Raw genomic sequence first — 26,103 nt, 5'->3', positions numbered from 1 at the left:
AGATTTTCCTCTAGGTCTTTTAAGGATGCTCATGTAGTCCTCACCTGTCAATCTGTTATCCCTCACTTTTTTTTAAAGAGTGGGTCTCTCTATCTAGCCTAGGTTGAAAATAAAGGGGCTACTCATGAACCCAATCCTACTCCCGACTGAGATAGGAGCTTTGATATACTCTGTTTCTGACCTGGGAAGGCTCACTCTTCCTTTGACATAATGGTTCCCCAATTCTGGGGGGCTCATTATATTAATGCTGAACTTATTGTGAGCACCTGATCAACATAGTCCACTGCAGCTCAGAACTCTGGAACTTAAGAGATCTGCCTGCCTCTGCTTCCTCAGTTGCCATCATTATGGCTGGGTGTCAACATGCTCAGCTTATCCCTCATTTTTGTTATAGCATTGCTTCATTACTTTCTTATTTATTAGAAGTAGTAATAATAATCGACATTTCTAACACTTTAAGGTTTTTAGAATGATATATATATATATGTATACACACATATGTGTGTGTAAATAAAATTTGATTTTTGAGACAACCCTGTGAAATAAGTAACATTGTTTATACTAAACATGTTTTACTTATGAGGACATTGAGGTTCAGGGAAATAAACAAAAAGTATCATTGGGGCTAATTTATATGGTGTTTTTTTTTTTTTACAATTTCATTTTTTTCTCCCTTTAGGCTGTGTTCAGTTTCACAATGGTCAACCTTGCTGCAGCAAATGCAGAATTTTGCTTTGATCTTTTCAAAGAGATGAATACCAATCAAGGAAATAGCAATGTCTTCTTTTCTCCTCTAAGTCTCTTCTTTGCTCTCTCCCTGGTTCGGATGGGTGCCAGAGGTGACTGTGCAAAGCAGATTGATAAGGTAAGTTTCTGATATATAGATCCACATTTGTACCTTCAGACATGATCAGGACCCCTAATTGTTGTCATTGTTGTTTTTGTCCCCAAACGCTGTGCCCAAGGGATGATTTAATTGGAAATGAGCTAACTGCAGAAGGAGAGATGTCATATTCTCCTATAGCCCCATAGCTTACTTGTCTCATTGGAAAAGGACTACTTTCAGAGCACTCATTGTAAAGTGAAGAGGAAGATAGAAATCTAATAGAATCTCTCATAATCGAAGGTTTGCTTCCCTCATGCAGGGGCTGTGAAGAATAAGTTCAGGGAGGCAGAAGAACATGTGGTTCATCTTAAAAGCAATGAAATCCTTGTTTAAAGAGACATCAGATGTTTTCCATATGATGCATGGTTTGGGTGCCACTCATATCATTATGTATTCCAGAAAGATACTAACCCATTTTATTCTCCTGCCACCCTCATAAACCTGAAAGTTTTTTATTTACCTCACAGGCACACACATACATGGCATTAAGTCAGACTCTGTACTCAGACTGAGAGGGCCACCCCTTCCTTTTAGAAGCTTACCATCTAAAAATCAAGTGGCTGTTCGATTTCAGAGCCCTGCTGAATGTTGAGATGACTTTATATTATGGTGTGAAATTTCTGTGACTTTACTTCAGTTAGATTCCTCTAATATTTTTGGATCTTGAGGCTTTGGATCTTGAGGCCTTGATCCTATAATGTCTTAAAATAAAGATAATGGAACTCAGGTTTCATAGGTCAAGCTCCCTTAACTCCTAAAAACTATCTTCCCTTGCAACAAAACCAGAGGACTAGAGTAAACCTTGGATTCTTTTGTAAAGAATTGGTACTGGAGCCAAGAAGTCCTAAATTTAAATCCTGCCTGAGACATTTACCAGTTGCATGACCCTGGGAAAGTCATTTGATTTCCTTCAGTCTCAGTTTCCTTGTCTTTAAAATGGTAATAAGAATAGCAACTATCTCACAGGATTATGGTAAGGATTAAGTGAGATTACACACATACACACACCCACAGACACACAGACACAGACACACACACACACACACACATACACACATAGAACTTTGCAAGCCTTAAAGTGCCACATAAATGCAAGCTATTATACTGCAGCTAGGACTAAAGGTTAGCAGAATGGACACATACCCAGTGCCACTCATGGAGTTGGAAGTGTTAAGAGTGATACTCCTTAATCATTTATTATTTTTTTATGTATTGATATTTTTTAATGTCAGCCAATTTGACTTTCCTGGTAATTAGTTTGTAGTTAATCAGTTCATATATGTTACTGGTTGACAGTAACACACAGAGGTTCAATATGCTGGTCAAATGTGGGAAGGTATATACGTCAAACCTTGCTGAGGTTGCAGAAATGCCTTGTTCTGACTGGGCATGCCTAGTACAGCTTTGAAGTGCTACATACCTGATGCCAACTGTTGGCACATTATTTCAGGCTTGTCTAAGACTGTGTTCTCTGGTGGTGTCAATGAAATACAGGTCACAGAAGCACAGTCTCAGGATTAAAGATTAGTGCTAGAAGGTATCTCAGAGGCCAACTGGTCCAACGCCATCATTTTACACATGAAGAAATGAGGCTGAGGCACTGATGTTGTAGAAGGTAGGATTGGTGGTAAAGATGGTAAAGATACCAAAAAAAAAACAAAGCCCATACATTATATTGAGATCCTCCCCTAATAAAATGGACAGTAGTAGAGAAATTTCCCAGTGTCTTTCTCCTCCACCCTGTCTTCTCCCAAAAAATGCCTTGGAAAAATACATAAGTAAAATTGAAATGATCCCTAGGATGCTATTAACCTTAGGAAGGACTTCTAGCTCTTATGATTCTGCTGCACCTTTTAACTGGAAAAGGGTAATTTTTATTTTTGATTTTAAAAACCCTCTTGGCAGTCTGTAGTAATGTGTATCACTCCCAAGAGAGTTAGCATCTTTTAAGGAAATACTGTTTCAATTTTTGCATCTCTAATTGCAGGTGCTTCATCTTCAGAATGACCCCGGATCTTCAGATTCTCAGGTAAACATCTGGCATTTTGAAAGAAAAATTTCCATTGGAAGTAGTGAAAGATGTTATGTGATGGGTGACTAAATTAGAAGAAATCTGTTTCCTCCTCCTCTTTCCCCAACCAGAAATTTTGGTTCTATGTGGCTAGGACTTTTTTGTTTGTTTGCTTCTCAGTTCTCTAAGTTAAATGATAAAGCCTCTGCTAAGGTTTTCTTTTTAATCTTTTAAATAAAGTTTGAAAATCAATAATTCACAGACTTGTTATAAGTGAGGATTAAATAAAATTATGCAAAATGCCATATATACATGTCAGTTCTTCATTGCAAAGGCAAAATTAACTATTTCAGCATTTTGGGGTTTTTGTAAATTTGAGCATAGCAATTGTATCCAAACTGCGGATTACAACCTTAACCTTATTCATGTTGAATTCAATATTGATTTTTAATGGTCATATATATGTATATACATATATATTTGTGTGTATGTATGTATGTATATGAGGTCCTATTGTTTAATAATTCCAGGAAAGTGTTTCCACCCTTAAGTAGCATCCTATAACTATATGTGGTTATTTGCATAAGTGCATCTTCCAATTCCAGGAAAAAAATTAACTACTTGTCTTTATCTTTTTAATTACAATCTGACAACACCCAGGGACTCCAATCTCAGATGAAAACACTTCTCTCAGAAATAAACGCATCAAGAGATGAATATGAACTCAAAATAGCCAACGGTCTGTTTGCAGAAAAGATATTTGATTTTCAACAGGTAAGCTGAGATGTTCTCACTTTAACAGATTATCATCATCATCATCATCATCATCATCATCATCATCATCATCATAATCATTATTTTGGCTAACAAGTTATTTGTGTGATAATTTGGGTACTTATTCATAGTTAGTTCTAGAAAATTTACATGGAAAGAACTCGGGAGCTTGAGTCAAGAGAAGTGACTTAAATTTTGGGACCATGGGCAAGTCAGTTAACAGCTCTCAACCTCAGACTCTATCAGTAAAATGGGAAGAATCATACTTGTACTACCTAGCTCAGGGGTGGGGAACCTGAGGCCTTGAGGCCATATGTGGTTCTCTAGGTCCTCAAGTGAGACCCTTTGACTGAATCCAAACTTCACAGAATAAATCCTCTAAATAAAAAGATTTGTTCCGTAAAACAGTGGACTCAATCAAAAGGCCGGCCATACCCAAGGACCTAGAAGGCCACATGTGACCCCTGGTTTAGCTCTTTTGAAGCCAGAAAACAGGCATTTGAGTTGTATGAGCCTGGGTATTCCATTTAACTTCCTGGAGTTTCCTTTTCTCATCCGTAAAATGGGGATAGTAATATCTGTACCACATACCTCATAAAATTATGGAAAAAAATACTTTATAAACTTTAACAACTATCAAGACTTTACACTAAGACTTTTGGAACACTCTGAATAGTATGTTAAAGCTTAATCTATTCAGGCTTAAAATTCCACTAGGAGCTTTAAGATACCCTGTAGATAAGTGATTTACTGTTATTTAGTGCACAATTCTAAGGATTATACTCGCTCTCTGAGTCATATGGAAAGTTAAAGGTATTTAATGAAGTCTAAAGAAACACTGGAAGATGGGCTTGTAGGTGTGGCTCTCCAAGTTACTCTTCCCATCACCCCAGCTGCAGACTTGAATATCACAAGGATTGTTAATCTAGCCCCTAAAATTTCTCTGACCCTTCTAGCATGGAAATATTTTCTTGCTGTGATGCTCAGAAGAGAATGGAACAGCAGGACGCCAGAAATAGAAGCTTATTTAACAACATTTATTTCTTTGATAGCTAAAAATGATTTGATAAGTAATGTCTACCTGAATAAATATGTAGTGACTATAGTTGGTTAGATTTTGTTTCATTTTCAAACTCTCCAATTAATTTCTCAGGCACCTCCAAAATTTTACTTTGCCTCTTTCTTGACCTTTATTTTCACATCTTCTAAAGCACTGGATTTGGAGTCAGGAAGACCTGAGTTCAAATCCAGTCTCAGACAGCTCTGTGATTCTGGGCAAGTCACTTAACCTCTGTAAGCCTCACTTGCCACAACTATAAAATGGGCATGATAATAGCACATTTCTCCCAGGGCTATTGTGAGAATTAAATGAGATTATATTTGCAAAGTGCTTCCCACAGCCCCTGGAACATTTTTTGTTGTTGTTGTTGAGTTGTTTTAAGTTTTGTCTGATTCTTCCTGACCCAATTTTGGGGTTTTCTTGGCAAAGATGTCAGAGTGGTTTGCCATTTCCTTCTCTAGCTCATTTTGCAGATGAGCTAACTGAAGCAAACAGGGTTAAGTGACTTGCCCAGAATCACACAGCCAGTAGGTGTCTGAGGCTGGATTTGGGTTCAGGTCTTCCTGACTCCAGGCCTGGCACTCTATCCACTGCACCACCTAGTTGTCCATGCCTAGCACATACTAGGTGCTTAATAAATGCCTGCTTTGCCCCAACCCCCTTTAACTCACCCAATTATTATTGCCTTTGGCACTCAAGGGTTTGTACTCTGGCTCAGCATCAATTCCTCTTCTCAAGGTAATTGCCAAATGACTGAGGACTAGGCCGCTTATTTTGCTTCTCCTAAAAGAGGCCCATGAAGGAATTTTGGGAACCACTTCCTGCCACAACTCTGACTAATGATACAGAGCCCTATAGAATTCCTTGAAATAGGAAGTTGACTAAATACAAAAGATATCACAGTGGACAGACACACAGATGTGTCTAATGCTCAGTCAGGGACAGAAAATAGGAGGCCCACACCCACACTTTCTTCCCAAACTACTTAATAAATATAGCATCTACTCAATCCACACATTTAAAAAGAATATATACTTTTTTTTGGAGGGGGAAAGGCAGAGCAATTGGGGTTAAGTGACTTGCCCAAGGTCACAGAGCTAATAAGTGTTAAGTGTCTGAAGCTGGATTTGAACTCAGGTCCTCCTGACTCCAGGGCTGGTGTTCTATTCACTGCTCTGCCTAACCACCCTATTGGTGCTTTTTAAAAAATTGACCAAGTCAATCCTTCATTTCTCCAGAGTAGAACAGTGACATGGAAAACAGTCAAACCATTAAATTTGACTTTAAAGGGAACTGTTGTTATATTTGCTTTTCATTTAAAGCCTTTTTCTGATCCTTTACAAATTCCTTCCATATGAAACAAGGGAACCTTGAAAATTTACTCAATTCAACAAGCATTTATAAAGTACTTAATATGGCAAAGCACTTGAGCCATATGGAAGGGGAAAGGTAATTTAGTGTACTCTAAAGGAACACTAAAGATGGATCTCCAGGCATGGTTGGAAAACAAAAAAGAGAAACAGTCCCTGATTTCAAGGAACTTACATTCCATTGAGGGTGTGGGGGAGGGCACATCACATGTATAGTTGAGTCAATATGAAATTATATTCAAATGTATAAAAAAGTAATTTCACAAGGAAAAAAGCAGAAACAAGGAGAGTAATAAAGAAAAGTGTTATTTAGCAAGTAGAGCCTGAGCTATGGCTTTGAAGGAATCTGAGATGAAGAGGTGAGGAAAGAATGTATTTTAAGCATGATCAGGGGACCATCTATGTAAAGGGATGGAGACAGGAGATGGAATGGAACCAGGAGGAGATATATAACCTGATCATTGGTCTCATTACTACTTGTACCAAGAACATAATCTTTCGTCACATCCTTTTCTTCCTACTCACTAGGTTTGATGTGGAAAAGAGTTCTCAGGAGAGAAGGTTACTGAATCAGAAACTGATAATTTGAGATCCAGTGACATTTTAATGACAGTTTAAAAAGTGGATTTATGTTTGTGGCAGAGGCTTTCTTCTTTTCTCTCTTGGGATAACTTTTTCTCTCAGCTTTGGATCAATGATGGGGACACAGTGGGGGGTCTGGGAGAGAAGGGAGATAAAATACACTACACACCCTGTTAATAATAATAAGGTGCCAAGCTTCAAGCTTCCCTCTCAGAAACCACTTGGGTTAAATCTAAGTTTATTGTCTAAGAGACACACCTTTCCTGAGGGCATGGGAGGTAATGACTTTGGTTTAAAAAACTTTACTTGGCAATGAAAATAATAATTTGCCACAGTCAATCACATCTCAGGATCTGATACTAGACAAACAGGAGATGGGAAATTAAGCAGTACAAATATCAACACCTGTCTCTGAAAGAATCCTGGGAATGTGGTTTGAAGATATCTTAATAAGTTTTAAAAAACAAACTGACTGGTTATTATATACTATTTAAGAAGTCACATGATCTCAAAGATTGAGTGCTAAGCCTAAATGAATGCCCTTTTCTGGATAGAAGGAGTGGGAATGAAGTCTCTGAAAACAAGCCGAATTTTTAGAATATAACTACAATTCAATAGGTCAGAATGAAATTGTCTAGTATTTCACTTAGCAAAGCACCATTATAACAAGACTCAGTACCCAGAGTTGTTTGATAACTGAATTTGCAAAACAGTAAACACCATTTCTAGATTACGCAACATTCTAAAGGCATATTTAGAGGGTTCTTCCATCTTTTCCTCTTTGAATTGAGCCCTGTCAACCCCAGAAGTCTGGGGATCTAGGCCTGGGCTATGGTATTCCTTAATTGGATGATCTCCAGAACCCATCTAAGAGCACAGAGTTTCTCTTTTCTGTGCCAATGGGTGGAGGGACCAGATTTTCTAATCCCCAGATCAGACCACATAAGTTTACAGATGGTATTCCTTTTGGAAGACATTGTTAAAAGTATATTTACTTTTATTGAAATTGGGATTGTCCTGGAAAATCTAGGCTACCAGATATGTAGATCCATGGATCTACAGTTATCCATCAGTAAATATTTATGAAGCATCTCCTATGTACCAGGTAGTGTACTAGGAGCTGGAGATACAAAAACAAAAATGAAACCCCCTATTCTCAAGGTTCCTACATTCTAACTGGGGATACAGTAAAGACACAAATAAGTATATATGAAAAAAAATTTTTTAAGAGAATAAGTATACAACACACTAGCTAAAAACAAAGTTGTTTCAGAGGAAAGATGGATCAATAATGGCTTTGCGGGAAGCTAGGTGATGCAGTGAATAGAGCACCGGCCCTGGAATAAGGAGGATCTAAGTTCAAATCTGGCCTCAGATATTTGACACACTTACTAGCCTTGTGACTGTGGGCAAGTCACTTAACCCCAATTGCTTTGCCCTTTCCCCTCCAAAAAAAGGGAAAAAGACAGAAAAAAAAATAATGGCTTTGCATAGAAAGCGATGCCATGAGTTATATCTGGGAAGAAAAGAGTGATTTTATGAGGCAGAGTTAAGGATGGGAAGATGGGGAATCAATTAGGAGCACATTCCAGGTTTGAGGGATAACCAAAGCAAGGTCACAAAGATGGGAGATGTAGTGTCATGTGTGAGGGACATAGAGAAGGCCACTTTAGTGGGATTACAGGGTATGGCAGGGGTATATTATATAAAAAAAGAATGGAAAGAAATGATGTGAAGAATTTTAAAAGGTAAACAGAGGAGCTTACATTTTATCCTATAGACAGCATTGAGATATTGCTTAAATAGAAGAGTGGTATAGCCAAATTTGCTTTTAAGGAAGATCATTATGGGGGACTCAGTGGAGTAGAGAGAGAGAGACTTGAGGTGGGGGGTCACATTACATGGTTGTTGCAATAATCTCAGTGAAAGAAAATGAGGATCTGACACAATGTAAATAGTGAAAAGAGAATAGTCAGATGTGGGAGATATTTAAGATGGAGAAATGGCAAGATTTAAAAACTGTTTGGATATGTGAGGGAATGTGAAGGATTAAGAACAACAGCAAAATTATGGGCCTGGGAGACCAGAAAAATGGTGGTGCCTTAAACAGAAATAGTCAAGTTTGGAAGAAAGGGATATTTTATAAAATATCCTGGGTTCAATTGTGAATAAGTTGAATGAGAGATGCCTTGTAAACATCTAATTTGAAATGTCTAATAAGGTAATTGGTAATACAGGACTGAAGCTTAGGACAGAGAAACTGGGGCTAGATAGTTAGGTTTGTGAGTCATTTTAATTAAATTTGAGGGAGCTGATGCAGTTACTGGGAGAGAAGAGGAAAGGAGAAGAGAAAAGAAGAAGAGAGGAGGACAGAGAAGAGAAAAAAGAAGAGAAAGAAAGAAAAAAAGAGAAGAAAAAATACCAGAAGAGACTGTAGGGAATACCTATATTAAGGGCATTTTAGATAGATAGATAGATAGATAGATAGATAGATAGATAGATAGATAGATAGATAGATAGATAGATAGATGGAGACAATGATATGGTCATATAAATAAAAAGGACCAGAAGAGTGTAGTGTCTCAAAACCCACAGAGGAGAGAGTGTCTAGGAGGAGATGGTGGTCAACAGTGCAGAAAACAGCACAAAGTCAAAGAAAATGTCAGACTTATTAATTTTGATGGAGACTTTGGAGAGAGCAATTTGATTGATTGATGAAGTTGGATGCTAGATTGCTGAGGGTTGAGGAGTGAAGGCGAGGAGAGGAAATAAATATATTGAGTGTAGACAACTTTTTCTAGAACTTCTGATAAAGGGAGGAAAGATCTATAATGATAGTTTGGAAGGATATAAGGGTGTAGTGAATATTTTCTAAGAATGAGGGAGTTTGAGGCATGTTTAAAGTAGGAGGGAAAGAACTATTAGACTGGGAAAGGTTGAAGTTTTGAGATTGTGGGATGATTAAATTTGCAATCTGTTGAAAAAGATGTGAGGACATGAGATTAAGAAGTGCTCATGTAGACATGTTGGTTTTGGCAAATTTAAGGTGTGCTTCATTACCAGAAATTTGGAGAAAGTGAGGGATGATGTCAAGGGATTTTGAGATGAAGAGGGTGGGAAGACAGGGCTCACATTGAATAGCCCTTGATTTTCTCAATAAATTAGGATGGGAGGGTGCAGTAGATTATAGGAATGAATAGAAGGTCTAGAATAGCTTCTAGTGTGAGGAGGGAGTGAGATAAAGAATCATTTTGGGAAGAATAAAAGGATTGCTGTGCTGTAGAGAGAGCCCTACTGAAGTCAGATGAATTTTAGTTTTCAGTCATCAGGGTTTTGTGAATTCCTCTACCTCAGAGGTTCTCAAAGTGGATGATACTGCCCCATGGGGGGGTGCTGGAATAATCCAGAGGGGTGGTAGTAGCCTCGAATGCATTTGGGAGGGATAGAATAAAAATAAGGGGATGGTAGAAGCATAAAGAAAGAAGAAAAAAATGAGAAAATTTTGAAAAACTGTTAGTAAAAGTTTCATCTGTTGTGTAACAGAGTTAAAGCAATAGTGATTACAATATTTTCCAAATACATAAAATGTCAGTTATAACCAATCAGCCATCAAGTCTGCTGACAGGTCTTAAGAAGCAAGTGTTGGCAAGAGAGCATGTAGTGTGCATTGTCGGGAAGTCCAACATGCATCTGCAGGATTATGTGAATGCAATGACTTGTTTACAATATGATGCTATACAGTTACTTGACACAACATTGCATCATCAAAATTTCAATGCAAGAAAAAAACCACAAATTTACAACAAATTATTAAATTTAAGATGTATCATTTTAAAAGAAATTTTATATTTTTTGAAATGATACAAGTTAAAAAAAACCTATTAAAGAGTAAAGAAAGTAAATTTCTAGGGGAGGTACTGAGCAATTTTTTTAAAGGAGGTGGTAGCCCAAATAAGTTTGGGAACCTCTGTTCTAGCTCATATTGAACAACCCTTGATTAGGAGGAAGTGGAGGAGGTAAAGAGTGGAACTAATCCAGGGCTGAGATCTGACAAAAGATAAATGGTGCAGGAAAAGGAAGAGAGATTCCAGAGTAAAGGATAAGGCATAGTTGAAATGGCTAACTAGAAAGGGAAGAAAAGCAAGTGAAAGCAGAGCAAGGATAATGACCTGAGAAATAGCTGGATAGTAGAGGGATTAGAAGTTTCCACAAGAAGGAAGAATAGATTTAGGAGGGGTAATGTATAGGAAGGGATAGACTACAGGAAATTTAGATCAGGCAGAGCAGTGACAGGCTCTCTAATTAAGGAAGCAGGACTTTTGTGGGTTACCATAAAATCTAGTCTATAACTATCCCTATGTTTGGCTGAGGTAGAGAGAAGGAACAGGTTGTGGAATCTGAGGAGGCTGAGGAATTGGGAGGTTAGGGTGTTTGCAAGAATAGCTGTGTTAAACACCTGAGTGAGAATTTCCCCAATATCCCTGAATAAAGCTAATCTAATGTTAGAGATAATGTAAGGAATTTCCTATTAATTTTCCTGCCTCATTATTGATTAATGAGGTAGAAAAATCCCATGCATTTTCCTTGGGGAAAAGAAAAATCCTTTTTGGAGTGAATTGTTATTTCCTTGGTATAGTTAGCTCCTGCTACCAATGTTGATCTACAACTGTTCTGGCAGTCTTTGGAGAGGAGTTACATGACATGTCCAGTTCACCTAGCCAGCATATGTCAGAGGCAGGAGTTGAATTCAGGTTTTGTAGTCTTTAAGATGAGGTCTTGCCCCACTATGGCACACTGCTTCTTCCTTGAGTATATGCTGCCATTGTATCATTCACATTTGCAAATATTCTGTTTCCAGATCTGGAAATGTACTTGTTTTGTTTTCTCTAAGAAACTGTAGAGTGTTACAGGGCACAGACATAGGTCTGTCTGAGAAGAATTATTAGCTTTTTTTTTCAGATTTAATTCCCCTGTTTATTGTACTTAATGGATATAACACCATATGATACATTCTGCTAGGGATACTCCAAAAGATTTCTATTTTTATTTTTTAAAGGTGAAGTTATTGAATACTCAGTGATAAAGGACATTCATGAAAACTTAATTGGATATTTAGAGAAAATTGCAACTAAATTTTGCTTAAAATAAAAATATAAAATGAGACAAAATATCACTTTTTTTTCTTCAAGGGGTGTGTAGGCACAACCATCTATGAACATCTATGCTCACGTTTATACTATATACAGGTGATTATTCTGTTAATATGAGATATTTTTTATTTCAGAATTTTTTAAAATGTGCTGGAAGCTTATATAATGCCAAAATAGATCGTGTTGACTTCACAAACTATGTAGAAGAAACCAGGAATAAGATTAACCAATGGATAGAGAATCAAACAAATGGTAAGTGTAAAACATTTTTAATCAATCAAGCAAGCCAGAATATCATAGTGGATACAGTGCTGGAGTTGGAGTCAGGAATACAGCTGTGCACACTCCTGCTCTGACATTTATTGGTCTTGTGACTCTCAGCAAGGCACTTAATCTCTTTAAGCCTCATGCAAGTCTCAAAGTTAAAAAGAGAGCCCAATCAAAGTCAGATGAATTTTAACATTTCCAGTCATCAGGGTTTTATAAGCACCTATTATGTGCAAGGCACTGTGCTAAGCACTAGGGAAATAAAGACAGGTAAAATAGTTCAGTGATGCTGAATGACAGTATTAACTACTGCGGATAAGAAGGGGGTTTCTTTTATCCATGACAGAAACTTCTTGGTTTAATTCAGATCTTAATGTTTATATGTAACTTTGGCTTGCTTACCCAAGGGAGAACCTGGGATTAATTTGTGATTGAGTATATGAACTCGATTTCTTAGAGAAATGAACCAAGAGATTGTGCTCTTGCAAAACACCCAAGGGTAAAATTACTTTCTTTTTTTTATATGTAAACAAAAAGAACTTACATTTTAAAAAAATTTGCATTTAATAAATATTCTCCCCAAAGCATTTCCATATAAATTAAAATAGTGAAATATAATTGAATGTGAAGCTGCAAATCTTGCCTATGTACGGCTTCCTTTTAGTCAGTCAATTAGGATTTAGTAAGCACTTATATGTGCTAAGTACTAGAGATACAAAAAAAAGAGAAAGAAAAAGAAAGACAGTTCCTGCTCTCAAGCAGATCATAGTCCAATGGAGGAGACAATGAAGGAAACAACATGAAAATAACTATGTACAAACAAGATAGGATGAGCTGACATACACGTATATCATAAATTCAACTTTCTACTTTTAAAGCTGTCTTGTTTGTCCTGTATCTCCTTCTGAACTGATTCCTCCTAGCCATGTTGTACAGTTTTTAAAAGGACCTTAATCTTGCACTTTGAACAAAGTTCAACTATTAGCCATGATAGAGACGTCTCAAGAAAGATGTCTCAGAAAAGGGATCTTAAGAACTTTATCTGGCAGGTTTTGTCTTTATTTCAGACACTTTCAATTTATTTGGGAGAGAAGATTGATTAGACATTCTGTACATTATCCTTTCCCCCTCTTCTCTTCTAAAAATTCTTCATTCCTTTAATGAAGCAAGGTTTTTCAGTTTAATTTCGGCCCTTGGCAAAGTGAGTGTGGTTGAAACTGCAATAAGAAATATTGCATGTATTTCTTGAAAACAAATTTTTAAAGCATAAATATAAAATTGGCCTTGGGAAGAAAGGTGGAATGAATTAACTTGCTTGCCCTCCTCACCTCTTCTGGACATTAACTAGAATTTGGTCATTAGCTATGGGATAGCTTCGATATACTCTCTTCATAAAAATAAAAAAGATGGGCAGAATATAAGCTTGTTTCTCCCCCAGGAATCATCTGGTTGTCTGTTCACAGTTGGCTAAGTACTAGAGTTCATAGTTAAATAAGAGAGTGCAAGATTCTCAGTTCCTCACAACACATTTTTATGATTTGATAGACCTATGATCTCACTCATGCGGATAATCTCTTCAGTAATGCAGATTATTAAGTTTCCTCATTCTCTTTGACTCTTAGGCCCGTGTAATGTAATGCCAAGGAAAGGCAACTTCCCAGGTTCAAAATACCAGCATAGGTGCTCTCTATTTTATTCAGTAACAAACCCAGAACAGAGAAGATCAAAACATGACATCATTCAAAATACAGCATTTACTAAGTGTGATTAAATAATCTACCCCAGAGTTACATCAAGTTTAAACACAGCACTTAATACCCAAATGGAGGTCTTTTCTTCATCTTGACACGAGGCAAGTTCTCAGCAATCTTAGTTCCTGGAGAGACAAGGCTTAGCAAGGCCATAAGATACATTGCCAGTCCCTTCATGAATTTATCCTCTGTCTGTAGAACAGCCCTAGAACCCCTGAACACATTAGCAAAGCCCTCTCCCAGGATTTCTGTAAACATACAACAAGAAAATCCTTCTTCAGGGCTTCTGAACCAACAGAAAGGCTCCCAGACCCCTGCAACAAGCGTACTGTCCCTCACCAGTGGACAGTATTCATTCTGTCTGCAGGACAGTCTCCAGACCCCTGCAACAACAGTACTGTCCCTCACCAGTGGACAGTATTCACTCTCTGTCTGCAGGACAGTCTCAGGCCTTCTTAACCAAATGCCAGGTTCCAGGACTTCTTCAACAGGACAGTCTTTCACCAGTGGACAAATCTGGCAAAATAACATCAAAACAGACAGACAAAGTACCAGCAAAACAGCCATGTCTCCTCAGTCCTTGGCAGCTCAGGGGGCAGGTCTCAAAAGTCCAGGGCAATTCAAAGCGGCCACCAGCAATTCTCTTAGTCTCTCTCTCTCTCCACGAGGTGCTGCTTCCAAAAAAGATCTTCCGCCTCTCTCCAGTGTCTCTCCAAATCTACGTCACCAGCTCCTCCCACTTCAGGACTTTCTTTTCACATCAACAAGCCCATCCCACAGGTGGGATTAACAAACTCTGGGTTTTAATACAATCAATTTGAAAACCAAGCCAATACAGGGGAATCTTTAATTGCCATTACTATCACAGCCCGTGATCCTTAAAATCCTTAAGATTTTGACTCAACCTCTTAACCTCCATAGAAGGTTCACTAACATAATAGGGGGCTTCTTCTAAATGTCTTGATATTTTCTGGCTACCGGTAGAACATGGGAGCTGTCCAGCAGACATTACTGGCTCTCCCTGTATGGCCAACTTACATATTTTTCTTGATCATATAACTCACTGATGATACTCTTTCACTACTGCAGAGAAATTCTTTTTTGGTAATGAATTGGATCCAATTTGTGCTTCTCCATTTCCCTTTGGATGACTCACAACCATAATTCTTTAGAGAGGGTTGTATTCCATGACTCATAGCCACACAACATCACTGGAAGATGATTGAGGATAAAAAGATGGGCCTTTATTTCAAGGAATTACCCAAGGTTATTAAAAGTAGCCTGCAGTTTCTTAGATTTCGTGCAGCCCAATCTACAAACTCCATATTGATTGCTTTTTCTTTACTACTCATGCAAATATCAGTAATGGTTTGGGTCTTGATAAGTCTGTGAATTTAGCCCAGGCATTTAATAAAATAATATTACCTTGCAAGATCCTGAGGGGCAAGAAATTTGTTTTCTTGATCTTATCTTTTCCAGCCTAGGTACAGTGTTCAGCACATAGCAGAGTCCTGTTAATGTTTGTTGAATATATTGCCTCTTTCCAGTATGTTTGCTCTCCCTTACTCCCTATTCATGAATCTAAAATTGATGAACACTACTGCTTGTATCTTTTGTGTCTTCTTATAATGGTCCTTCTATTGACTGATTCCTAGCAGGGACTGATTCCTCTTTTGGGATTCAACCCTGCTCTACTCCACCCTTCAGTCAAGTATCTACCAAGCTTGGTCATCCTATGACAAATGAGTATAATAATAGTCTTTCTTCCTACCTCATAAAGTGACTCTGAGGTTCAAAAGAGATCAGATGTATAAAACAACCTTGTAATGATAAACAACTATATAAATGTGACTCATTGCATTTATTAAGCTGTTAAATTCATAATTTGAGATTGCAAACATTTTAGAAGGTTCCTGATGACCCAAGAAATATTTCCTCATCATTTTTTCAGATGAATGGAACCAGCTGAAATTTCAGATATTGTAATGACCATGAACTGCACTAAGATGAGGTCTGAGGAGACTTACTAAAAAGTTCTATTATCTTATTGAAAAAAATCTTATCTTGTTGAGTATTATTATTGTATTAAAAACAAAAATACTTACTTTTTCCTCAATGTTTTTCAAAAGGCAAAATCAAGGATATCTGTCCAGTGGGTAGCATTAGCTCTTCATCAGTAATGGTGCTGTTGAATGCTGTATACTTCAAAGGGAAATGGGATGGTGCATTCACTAAAAGTGAAACCATAACTTGCCGTTTCAAGTCCCCCAAGGTATGTGAATTTCTATTATGTGGATGATGCCTTTGCATATTTATCCTTAGTGAAAAACTGCGGTTATACAAGCACTGTATTCAGTCAGTGAAAGCTCACATTTTCTCTGCATTACCCAAATCAGGAAGTCATGTGTTTGTAGTGTCAAATTATACAACTCTGTACTCTAAAATGTTCATTCATTTAACAAAAATTTACAAGTGATGGGAAAGAGGGAAAATATATTTTTTCATTGAAAATACTATATTTAAAAACAAGGCAACAATAACCCCCCCCCCAAATTTACTGATCATTTACTCTCTATTGACCACTCTACAAGGTTCTGGGGCATTTTGGAAAGAGAAATAAACTTAGATTAGAATATACCCTTTTTTTCTAATTGAACTTATACTCTGTGTAGCAAAGAATGAAAATTATAATTCTTCAAGGCATTTGATTATATTTTAAAGGAGTTAGAATATGGGAGTATTCTCTCTCTCTCTCTCTCTCTCTCTCTCTCTCTTGTTCTACCTAAATCGCTCGAGCTCTCTCTCTCTCTCCTCTCTCCCCCACCCTCCGTGCCTCCCTCTCCCATTCTGTTTCTTGTTTTCCACATCCTCTTTCTGTTCTGTCTCCAAGTATGTACAATCCTCTCCCATTCTTAAAAAACAACAACAATTTTTCTGTTAACTCCATTATCCCCTCAAACTTTCTTCATATGTCTCTCCTCCCTTTCATAATCAAACTCCTAGGGAAAAACGAAAAACACCTGTCTATATTGTTTCACTTCCAACTCAATTCTCAACTCTTTATGATTTAGCTACCAATCCTTCCCATAGAGTGAAACTGACCTTTCCAAAGTCTCCAGCAATCTCTTAATTGTCAAATCTAGTCATTTTAGTTGACATTCTAGCCTATCTTTATTCACCAAGTTCACAGTACTCCTCACATACTTGGCATTCCAGCCAAACTGCCTTGTTTCCTGTGTTTCCTGTATATGACATTCCATTTCTTGCCTCTGTCCCTTTGTATAAGCTGCCCTCCATACCCAGAATACCCCTCCCTCCTCATTTCCTTCTCTTGGAATTCCTGTCTTCCTTCTAGGCTTATGACAAATGGATAGGCACAATAGACCTTTCTAATTATACTAGTTGTTCATCCCTCCCCCTGCCAATTATTTTGGTTTTATTTTTTATATATTTTATATTTGCTTAGTTTTTCTTCCAAGTAAAACTAAACATCCTGATGTTGAAACAGTGGGGATCATTGTTTTTATCTTTGTATGTCTAGTGCACCATCTTTGGTGCACATAGACATTTAATAAATGTTTCTCAAATTGAAGTGAATCACAGAAATAATGGCACAATACAACACTTTTGTTTCTTTGTTCCATAGTAATTTTATGACAGAAGTCTTTTGAGGATCAAAAACTGAGCAAATATTTCAGAGGTGTTCTAACTATACTCTGCCAAGAATAAAAGAGAGAAGGTTTCAACCATATAATTTACATTTTTTTTACAGTGCTCAGGGAAAACAGTGAACCTCATGCATCAAGAGCGCAAGTTTAACATGACTGTCATTAACGACCCAGATATGCAGGTCCTTGAGCTCAAATATGTTGGTGGAATAAGCATGTACATACTACTACCTGAAAACAGTCTATCAGAGGTAAGCTATGCTGAATGTGGAACATACAAGGAAAATCAGTGACTAATGACTTCTTCAGGGACACAATCAATTATTTTCACTTAGAAACAATTATATATGTCTAAAATTGGAAAGGACTTCAGAGGCCATTCAGTCCAATCCCTACCTCTTAAAGATGAAGATATTGTGGTCCAGGGATATGGAGTAGCTTGCTCAAGGAGACACAGGGAGTGTCAGAGGTAGGATTTAAACCCAACCCTTTTAACTCTTTAGCTGATTGCTAGATATCTACCATTGGTTCTCCAGCTTTTTGCTTTCCTGACCATTTTACACTCTTGAACAACAGTGAGGACTCCAAAAAAACTTTTATTTATCTGGGTTAGGACTTTTAATATTTAACAAATATTAATAATATTTATTTAATCTTAATTAATGTTTAATTAATAATAAATTTCTAAATCACAACACCTTTGGTACTATTATAAAAACAGTTTTGATTTTGTAGACTCTCTGAAAAAGGTCTTGGGGATCCCCAATTGTTCATAGGCTACTTTGAGAACTGCTATTTCATAATATGATTAGGTCCCTGACTTTCAAACTTAGATTGTAGGTAATGTCTATGCAAAAATCACCGTATTGTGAGGTGTCCATTTTTATCCAGTTCCATTTTAATAACCTACTTGGCACAAACAGAATAAGAAATGGAGGTAAAGGTGAAATTGCTGAGTCTTTGGTTATACTAAGGGTAGTTCATATTTTTGGTCCCCAGTTTGAAAAGTTATTTTTTCCATAACAATAGAATGCAGTAAATAGTGCAAGTTTTTTTTTCCTTTCTAGATAGGTAGAAGGGAGGTTTAGAGGTAATAAGCAGCAGAACTGGTGATTGAAACCAGGTCTGCACTATCTTCTGGCTCCAAGTTGATTAGTTTTTCTAGTCTACTTCTTAATCAAGGAGGAATGGAAATATTTGAGAAATATTTTGTCACTATTATAATGGGCTCAATAATATACTTTGACCATTTATCATATAGTATATATTTGAATTATATGTGTGTGTGTGTATTATCTGCATTCATGGAGTCAGAAACTGGCACTGTTAAACTAGAATAGCAGACAGTCCAGAAGGTATTTATTCTTAGCCTTGGATTTATCAAAAGATTTGATTCCATCAGTAACATCAAATTCATTTAATACTAAAATCCTGTTTTTCTTAATATTTAAAAATCTTTTTATTTTAGACTTAAATCCTAAAACAACTATATTATGTAAAAAGAAACACATTATAAACTTAAATATTAACACATATATAAAATAAGAAAAGAAAAAACATTTCACATGCACAGCAGAACGTAAGAGAGGATTCAAAATATATAGCAATAAATTTCCATTTCAAAAAAGCTTATATAATAAATGCTGTGCATTGTGTTGAGAGCTGTCCATCTTTTCTTTGCTTCCTTGTAGGTTTTCTTTTGATCTCTACTGTGCACTTTTTATCTTGTTCTTCCCCCCCCTCCCCCAGGCTACAATTAAGCATAGATATATTTATATATAGAAATATACATACTCATATACATACATACATGCATACATATATAAACATATACTTTCCCTAACAGATTCTACTCTTAATCTTTATTTTTATGTTTATATGTATCTCTTATTTCCTATCCCTCCTCACTCCTCTACTTTATGCCTACCCATTACCTTGCCCTCCTATTACTTAACTTACCTTGCCTCCAAGGATCCCTCAATTATCCTCCCTCTTAATATGATTTTTATAGGACCTAACATTAGGGGCAGCTAGATGGCACAGTGGATAAAGCACTAGGTCTGAATTCAGGAAGACCTGAGTTCAAATCTGGTCTAAGACACTTACTAGCTGTGTGACCCTTGACAAGTCACTTAACCCTGTTTGCCTCAGCTTCCTCATCTGTAAAATGAGCTGGAAGAGGAGATGGCAAGTATCCTTTGCCAAGAAAACCCCAAATGGGATCACAAACAGTCAGACATGACCCAAAAACGACTGAACAACAACAATTATTATTAAAATGTAGACTGCATGTGGTGACATAAATATTACTTCTTTTACATGAAATCTAGTGAAATTCAAGAAGTATAAAATTCCATTAAGAAACAAGATATTATAAGGAAAGTATGTATGCAATATTTGATTACAAATATATGGGGAAAAATGTACACCTTCCTCCTCTATACCTGGCAAAAATTGTAAGTATCTTTCAATTATCCTGAGGATGATAGCTTTTGTTTTTAAATTATCCCAACCTTTTGTTTCTCCTCCTCCTCTTCCCAGGTTTGGGCTATATTTCTATGGCTGGGCCAGGGAAAGAAGAGGAGGTGAAATTTTTCTGTCAGTTTTACTGTATGTTAGTAATGCTAATAAAATTTCAGGAGCAGGAGAATGGGGGAACCCCTGCTTTGACTCACATACTCTCCCCTTCCTCCTGACCCAGGCACACATTTTATACCTAAGAGTCAGAAAAGCCAAATGACTTACCCAGAGGTATGAAGGATACGGTCACTAAGTATTAGAGGCAAGATTTAAACCTATCTTCCTGACTTCAAATCTAGTATTCAGTTCATCATAAGGCATTGCTTTAGATATGGATTCTTTAGGGTTTTATATACCAGCTTCTCTCTCATAGGTCAAAATTTTCTTGAAAATGACCAATCCCTTATCTGTCCTGAATCCCATCACTTGAGAAATATTTTTTGGTTCTCTAAATCATAGTGATGACTATGTCTTGAAGTTGGTTGTTTCATACAGTACCTAATTTAAATGGCCTCTGAATTCTCCCCAGGTTGAAAATAAACTGAGCTATCGGAATTTAATGAACTGGACCAGCCCCAAAAGAATGAAGTTGCAGTCTGTGGAAGTGTTTATTCCTCGTATCAGGATTGAAGAAACTTATCAAATCAAGGGATATTTAAAAGCTCTGGGAATGACATATGCCTTTGATGAATCAAAAGCAGATCTTTCTGGAATTGCCTCAGGAGGACGCTTGTATTTATCAAAAATGCTGCACAAATCCTATATAGACATAACTGAAGATGGCACTGAGGCAGCATCTGCCACTGGAGATGTCATTGTAGAAAAGCAGCTCCCAGAATCTGCTTTATTTAGGGCTGATCACCCATTTCTATTTATCATCAGAAAGAATGACATCATTTTGTTCGCTGGCAAAGTCTTATGCCCTTGAAATCTAGGGGATGGTGTGTGTGTGTGTGCGTATGTGTGTGTGTGTGTGTACATGCGCGCATGTGCGTGCATATGATGACTTCCTGCTTAAATTGTCCCTGGTTCATGAGGGAAGAACCATAAGTGGACAGAATTACAATCACATGGGAGGGTCCAGTGTTTCCCTTATTTTACTTTTCTTCTAACATTGGTTTCATTACTTAATAAAAAAAAATTGGCAAGCACACAAACTAACTGATTCATTACTGCCCAGAACACTTTCTGACCCATCCATTTCATTTGTAGCCTCCCTAATGGCAACTATTGTTCTTACCTCCATGCACGTCCATGCACTGTTTCTCTTTAGTCTCCCAAAATGGATCGTGTATCAGTGTAATGGGAATGTTCAAAGTAAATTTCTAGGCAGTAAAGGAGAAGCTACATTTTTAAAGTTATTTTCCTAAACTTTGTACATGCTACAGGTATTCTAATTGGATTATAAATATTCTAGAAAGCCAATGCATGTGGCTTTAAATAAGTCTAAGGTACAACTTTTATTTTGCTAACCTGAGATTATGACAGAATTCTCTTTAACATAGCTACTCTAGTTCATAATTCTAAAGTGTAAATTGAAATTTACCAGATCATAGCTTTTTTTAAAAAATGGGAACAAAAAAATATCCCCATATATAAATATATTTAAGGTGATGGCTATTTGTCTCTTCTTACTAGATGAAACATGTGGAGGACTTAACTTGTATATATTCTTTTGTTTTCTTTTTTCCTAATACTCATGTTCATTAATTAAATCATGTTGTTTCTCTCATTTCATTCAGTATATTGCTAGTTGATATTTTCAAAATGTCTTGTTTGATATATTCTCTAGTTAATAAGATTTGCTTCATTTACCAGAATAAAGAATCATTGGACTCTCTTGACTGGGTGAAGGGATAATAGTATTTCATAGAATAAACTTGCTTTCTGAATTTTCATAGAATCATAAATTTCCCAATGGTAAGGGACCCCCAAACCATCTAATCCAACTGGTACCTGATCCAGAATTGTCTCTACAACATCCCTACCAAGTAGCCAACTAGCTTTTGCTTAAAGATTTCTAAGTGGGGTGCACCCCACTCTCTGCTCAGGCAGCCAATTTCAATTTCTCTTGACTTTGTTAGCAAAGCCAAGTTCTTCCTCACACTGAATTTGTTTGTGCTACTCTGTGTTGTAACATGAATGACAGTGAGTGAGACCATTAAGCATTTTAAATGAAGTTTTAATTGTGGAGCATAATTAACCTGGGGACTGCCAGGGGTCACGTGTCCAAATCAGGCAGCCCTGAGAATATACATCTCAGGGTTTATATAGACAAAAATCATAACATAGCTTTTACAGGGGGAAACTACAACTTAGTCAGTTGCTACATGAGCAGGGAAAATACAGAAGGCCAAAGGTAGCAATCAGTTCATTGCCTAACGATTGTTGCCTAGAGGTCAGTTTGTTGCCCAACTGGAAAGTTCCCAAATCTATTTCAAGAACTGAACAGAAGTGTGTGTGTGTGTGGGGGGGGGGGCGGCTATGGGCTTCAGGTAGCAGGTTTGGGCAGGTTTCCTTGGCAGGTTTGCTGCCTAGGTGGGCTTTGTTGGGTTTGGGCAGTTCTCCTAGGCAGCTCTCCTATGATGGGGGATGTTCACAAAATGGGGGGTTACTACTCTCTACAACCACCACCTACTCCTTCCGGTTTTATACTCTGGGGCTAATCAAATCAAACTTCCTTGGAGAGGAATACTCAAATACTTGGAGAGAGCCATTATGTCCCTGCTACATTTTCTCTTCTCAAGAGTGAATATCTCTAGTCCTTACAATCAATTCTTATATATCATTAGCTTGTGATCTTTTGAAATCTTTATCACTCTTTAATACATGATTTCCAGTTTATCAATGTCCTTCTTAACACGAGGTGGCATAGCAGCAACTATACTGGCATACCCAGGATGGCTGCTAGCACAGGTTCTTAGATTTGCTTTACTAGGAAAGAGAGCTGTTTAAGGGGTCAACAATCTTTTTTATTTACATTCACTAGTTAAGGGGAAAAGTCAGCACCCTGAACTTCAGAGAAAATACAAGCAGAGAAATAAAGACCAGTAGACAGGGTTCTGACCTCCTGAATCACCTATATACTTTACATACACTCATGGATAAAGAGAATCTTTACATCTGAACAGTCAGGGAGCTCTGAACATATGACTACTCAGAATCTGAGCAGGGAATCACAAATACCAACTCAGAGTATATATACATTTCTCAGAACCAGAAGGCATCACTACCCTCCTAACTCAGTGCCTAATTAGAAATTAGCAAAAGGTGTGAAATCCTTCCTGCAAGCAAGACTACCCTAAGTAAGCTTCCTTTAATGGACTCCACATTAGACCTATTGATGAGCAGGGAAGATTTTAAGTCCCATTAATATTATAGGTGATCAAAACAGAGCATAATATTCCAGATGCAACCTGGCCAGGGCAGAATATCCCAGAACATTCCTTTCTGTCATTATGAAAATTATTTCTCTCAATGGAATCTAAGGTTGTTTTAGTTTATTTGTATGATATATCACACATTTGATTCATATCGTGTTTGAACTCCGCTAAAACCCAAAGAATATTTCGAAACAAATTAGTCATGCTTCCCTCATCTTATACTCATAAAGCTAATTTTTTAAACCGAAGTAAAGGACTTTACCTCTATCCCTATTAAATTTAATCTTATTGCATATGGCCTAATGTTCTAATTTGTCAAGACTCTTTGACATTTAACATATAAGCTATCCCTTACAGATTTCTTTAATTTGCAAACAATTTAAACGTGCATGTTTTCATTCAAGTCATTGAGAAAATAAGTTAAACAGTCCCCAGACATCCTTGAGACCACTTAAGTAAAGACTTTCTCCATGGTGACATAACCCAATATTGACTTATCCATTCTGGTTCTAGGGTAGGAAAACATTGAAGGTGAAAAGCATAGCTTCTTCTGATAAGCAAATCTGATCTCATTTAATTATGTCAGGCATTGATCACAACTATTGAATATTGAATCATATTTTCAAAGGAGATTATACAGTCTGATTGAATAATTTTAAAAAATCTGAGAACTGATGGACTTTTTCAATTATTTCTAAATTAACTATAATAACCCACAGGATTTATTTAAATTAGACATCAATACAAAAATTAATTTAAGAATTTGTGGAAAGAGGTTTGATCCTATTTCTAATTAAATGTAAAGTAATATTATATCAAGTCCTTACCTCGTTAAGTTTTCATCATTGGAGTAGCTAGGTGGTACAGTGGATAGAGTGCTGGGCTTGGAGTCAGGAGAGTTCAAACCCAACCTCAGACACTTGCTAACTGTGTGACCCCATCCCCAACTCCCCTCCCCCACAGCAAGTTACTTAACCTGTATGTTTCAATTTCCTTATCTATAAAATGAACTAGGGAAGAAAATGGCAAACTGCTTTGGCCAAATAGGATCACAAAGAGTCAAACACAACTGAAATGACAAAACAACAACAGTGATTGCTAAGAGGAAAAGACTCAGAGAAATCACAGATACACATAATTTTTAATTTTACAGGAAAGGTGTTGCTACAGTGGAAGGAAACACATGATATTTTATTATTTGAGAGAAGTCAAAAGACACTATCATCTTTCCAGCCTCAAACATCTAACCATCAGCCACTCACATTCCAGAATTTCTAGCATTCTTTCAATGTCCTGTAAGTAGTTATGTATTTTAACTGGGTTGAGGGATCTTGGAAGAGTTAACAATTAGTAGGGATTGTTATTTTTCTTTTTAATCAACAATTTGACACCCAATAAAGCATGACCCCGAGGGATTAGGAGACAACAAACTTTCATTGTGGGAGAGGTCAGTGAACACTATGTTCGGTGCCAAGTCATACTCAACAAATTAAACAAACTTTTTAAAAAGCACTTACAACATACATGGTACTATGCTAAGCACCAGATAGTTGGTGAACTCAAAGAACTTTCAAACAGATAAAGCATTTAGACCCTGTTAGCACAAGATGGGAGACGGGGCAATTGATCTGTGGAAGAAGTAAGGGAGCATCTGCAATCAATGGTTCTGAGGAGGGCACCAACTGTTTTCCCATAAACTAGAGGGACTTCACTGTTGGCATTTCAGACAAGTCTTCTTGATACCCCTTACATTGTAGAACATTATAGTAGTGGAGGAAGGAAAGAGACAAGGAGGACAGTGTGCAGTCAAAGATCCAAGTATTCTTGAGTATTTTTCTCTCAATATCAGTGGGTGCATTGTCCCTAAGCTGAGTGTGTGCCTGGGTGATTGATTCCTGTGGACAAAGTAATGCTTCTGTACTTCTTCTTCTTCTCCTTCTTCTTCTTTGTCTTCTTCATCGCTTTCGTTTTCCTCTTCGTATTCTTTGTCTCCTCCTCCTCCTCCTTCTTCTTCCTCTCCTCCTCCTCCCTTTTCTCATTTTGGAGGGGGAAAGGCAGGGCAATTGGGGTTAAGTGACTTACCCAAGGTCACATGGCTAGTAAATGTTAAGTGTCTGAGGCCAGATTTGAACTCAAGTCCTCCTTACTCCAGGACCAGTGCTCTATTCACTGTGCTACCTAGCCACCCCATTTCTGCACTTCTTAAGGTCTGAAGGAACACATCTCAAAAAGGATCAAATGGTAGTGAATCTATGTCACCAAGTCAGCAATAGTTACTTACATGAAAACCCCTGCTGAATCATTCTCTCATCCCCAGGGCATGACTGTCATAAATCCATGTCTTCTGACAGTTAAACATTGTAGGAATCACTGATCACTAAAAGAAAGAGTAATTTCATCAAGAATGAGTCATGTTAAACTAACCTCAATTCTTTTCTTGAAAGAGTAAATTGGGAGAGGCTGCTAGACATAACAGACAACAATATTGCAAAGCAAAGAGAATCATTCAGCAATGTCTCTCAGACTTTTCCTGTGGATGAGTTGAATAGAGATGGTCCAGACAATACAATTAGTCAGATTTGGAATTTGCTCAATGACTGGACGCCAAAATAATAGTCATTAATGGGTCAATGTCAACATGGAGGGAATGCTCTAATGAAGTGCCCAAGGGATGTCTCCTT

The 26,103-nt window shown here is 37.2% G+C and overlaps 1 protein-coding gene across 1 annotated transcript; it reads left to right on the top strand.

Moving 5' to 3' along the window:
• The first annotated feature begins 664 nt into the window (after positions 1 to 664).
• Positions 665 to 21,879, top strand: SERPINB7 (serpin family B member 7). The gene is made up of 7 exons (XM_069100222.1): positions 665 to 865; positions 2,874 to 2,915; positions 3,558 to 3,671; positions 11,968 to 12,085; positions 15,981 to 16,123; positions 17,624 to 17,770; positions 20,569 to 21,879. Exons 1-7 carry the CDS (start codon positions 698 to 700, stop codon positions 20,965 to 20,967), a joined length of 1,131 nt encoding a protein of 376 aa, XP_068956323.1. The 5' UTR covers positions 665 to 697; the 3' UTR covers positions 20,968 to 21,879.
• Positions 21,880 to 26,103: the final 4,224 nt, after the last annotated feature.

Source organism: Petaurus breviceps, unplaced genomic scaffold, assembly GCF_028583685.1.
Source record: "Petaurus breviceps papuanus isolate PSGF00001 unplaced genomic scaffold, PetGlider_PUasm1.0 38, whole genome shotgun sequence".
In the NCBI taxonomy this organism is placed as follows: Eukaryota; Metazoa; Chordata; class Mammalia; order Diprotodontia; family Petauridae; genus Petaurus; species Petaurus breviceps.
This window is presented reverse-complemented; position numbering and strand designations above follow the sequence as displayed.

Coding starts and splice junctions, on each gene's coding strand:
- SERPINB7 (XM_069100222.1), top strand. CDS start 698: ATGGTCAACCTTGCTGCAGCAAATGCAGAATTTTGCTTTGATCTTTTC. Junction 3,672..11,967: donor AGATATTTGATTTTCAACAG/GTAAGCTGAGAT, acceptor TTTTTATTTCAG/AATTTTTTAAAATGTGCTGG. Junction 12,086..15,980: donor GATAGAGAATCAAACAAATG/GTAAGTGTAAAA, acceptor GTTTTTCAAAAG/GCAAAATCAAGGATATCTGT.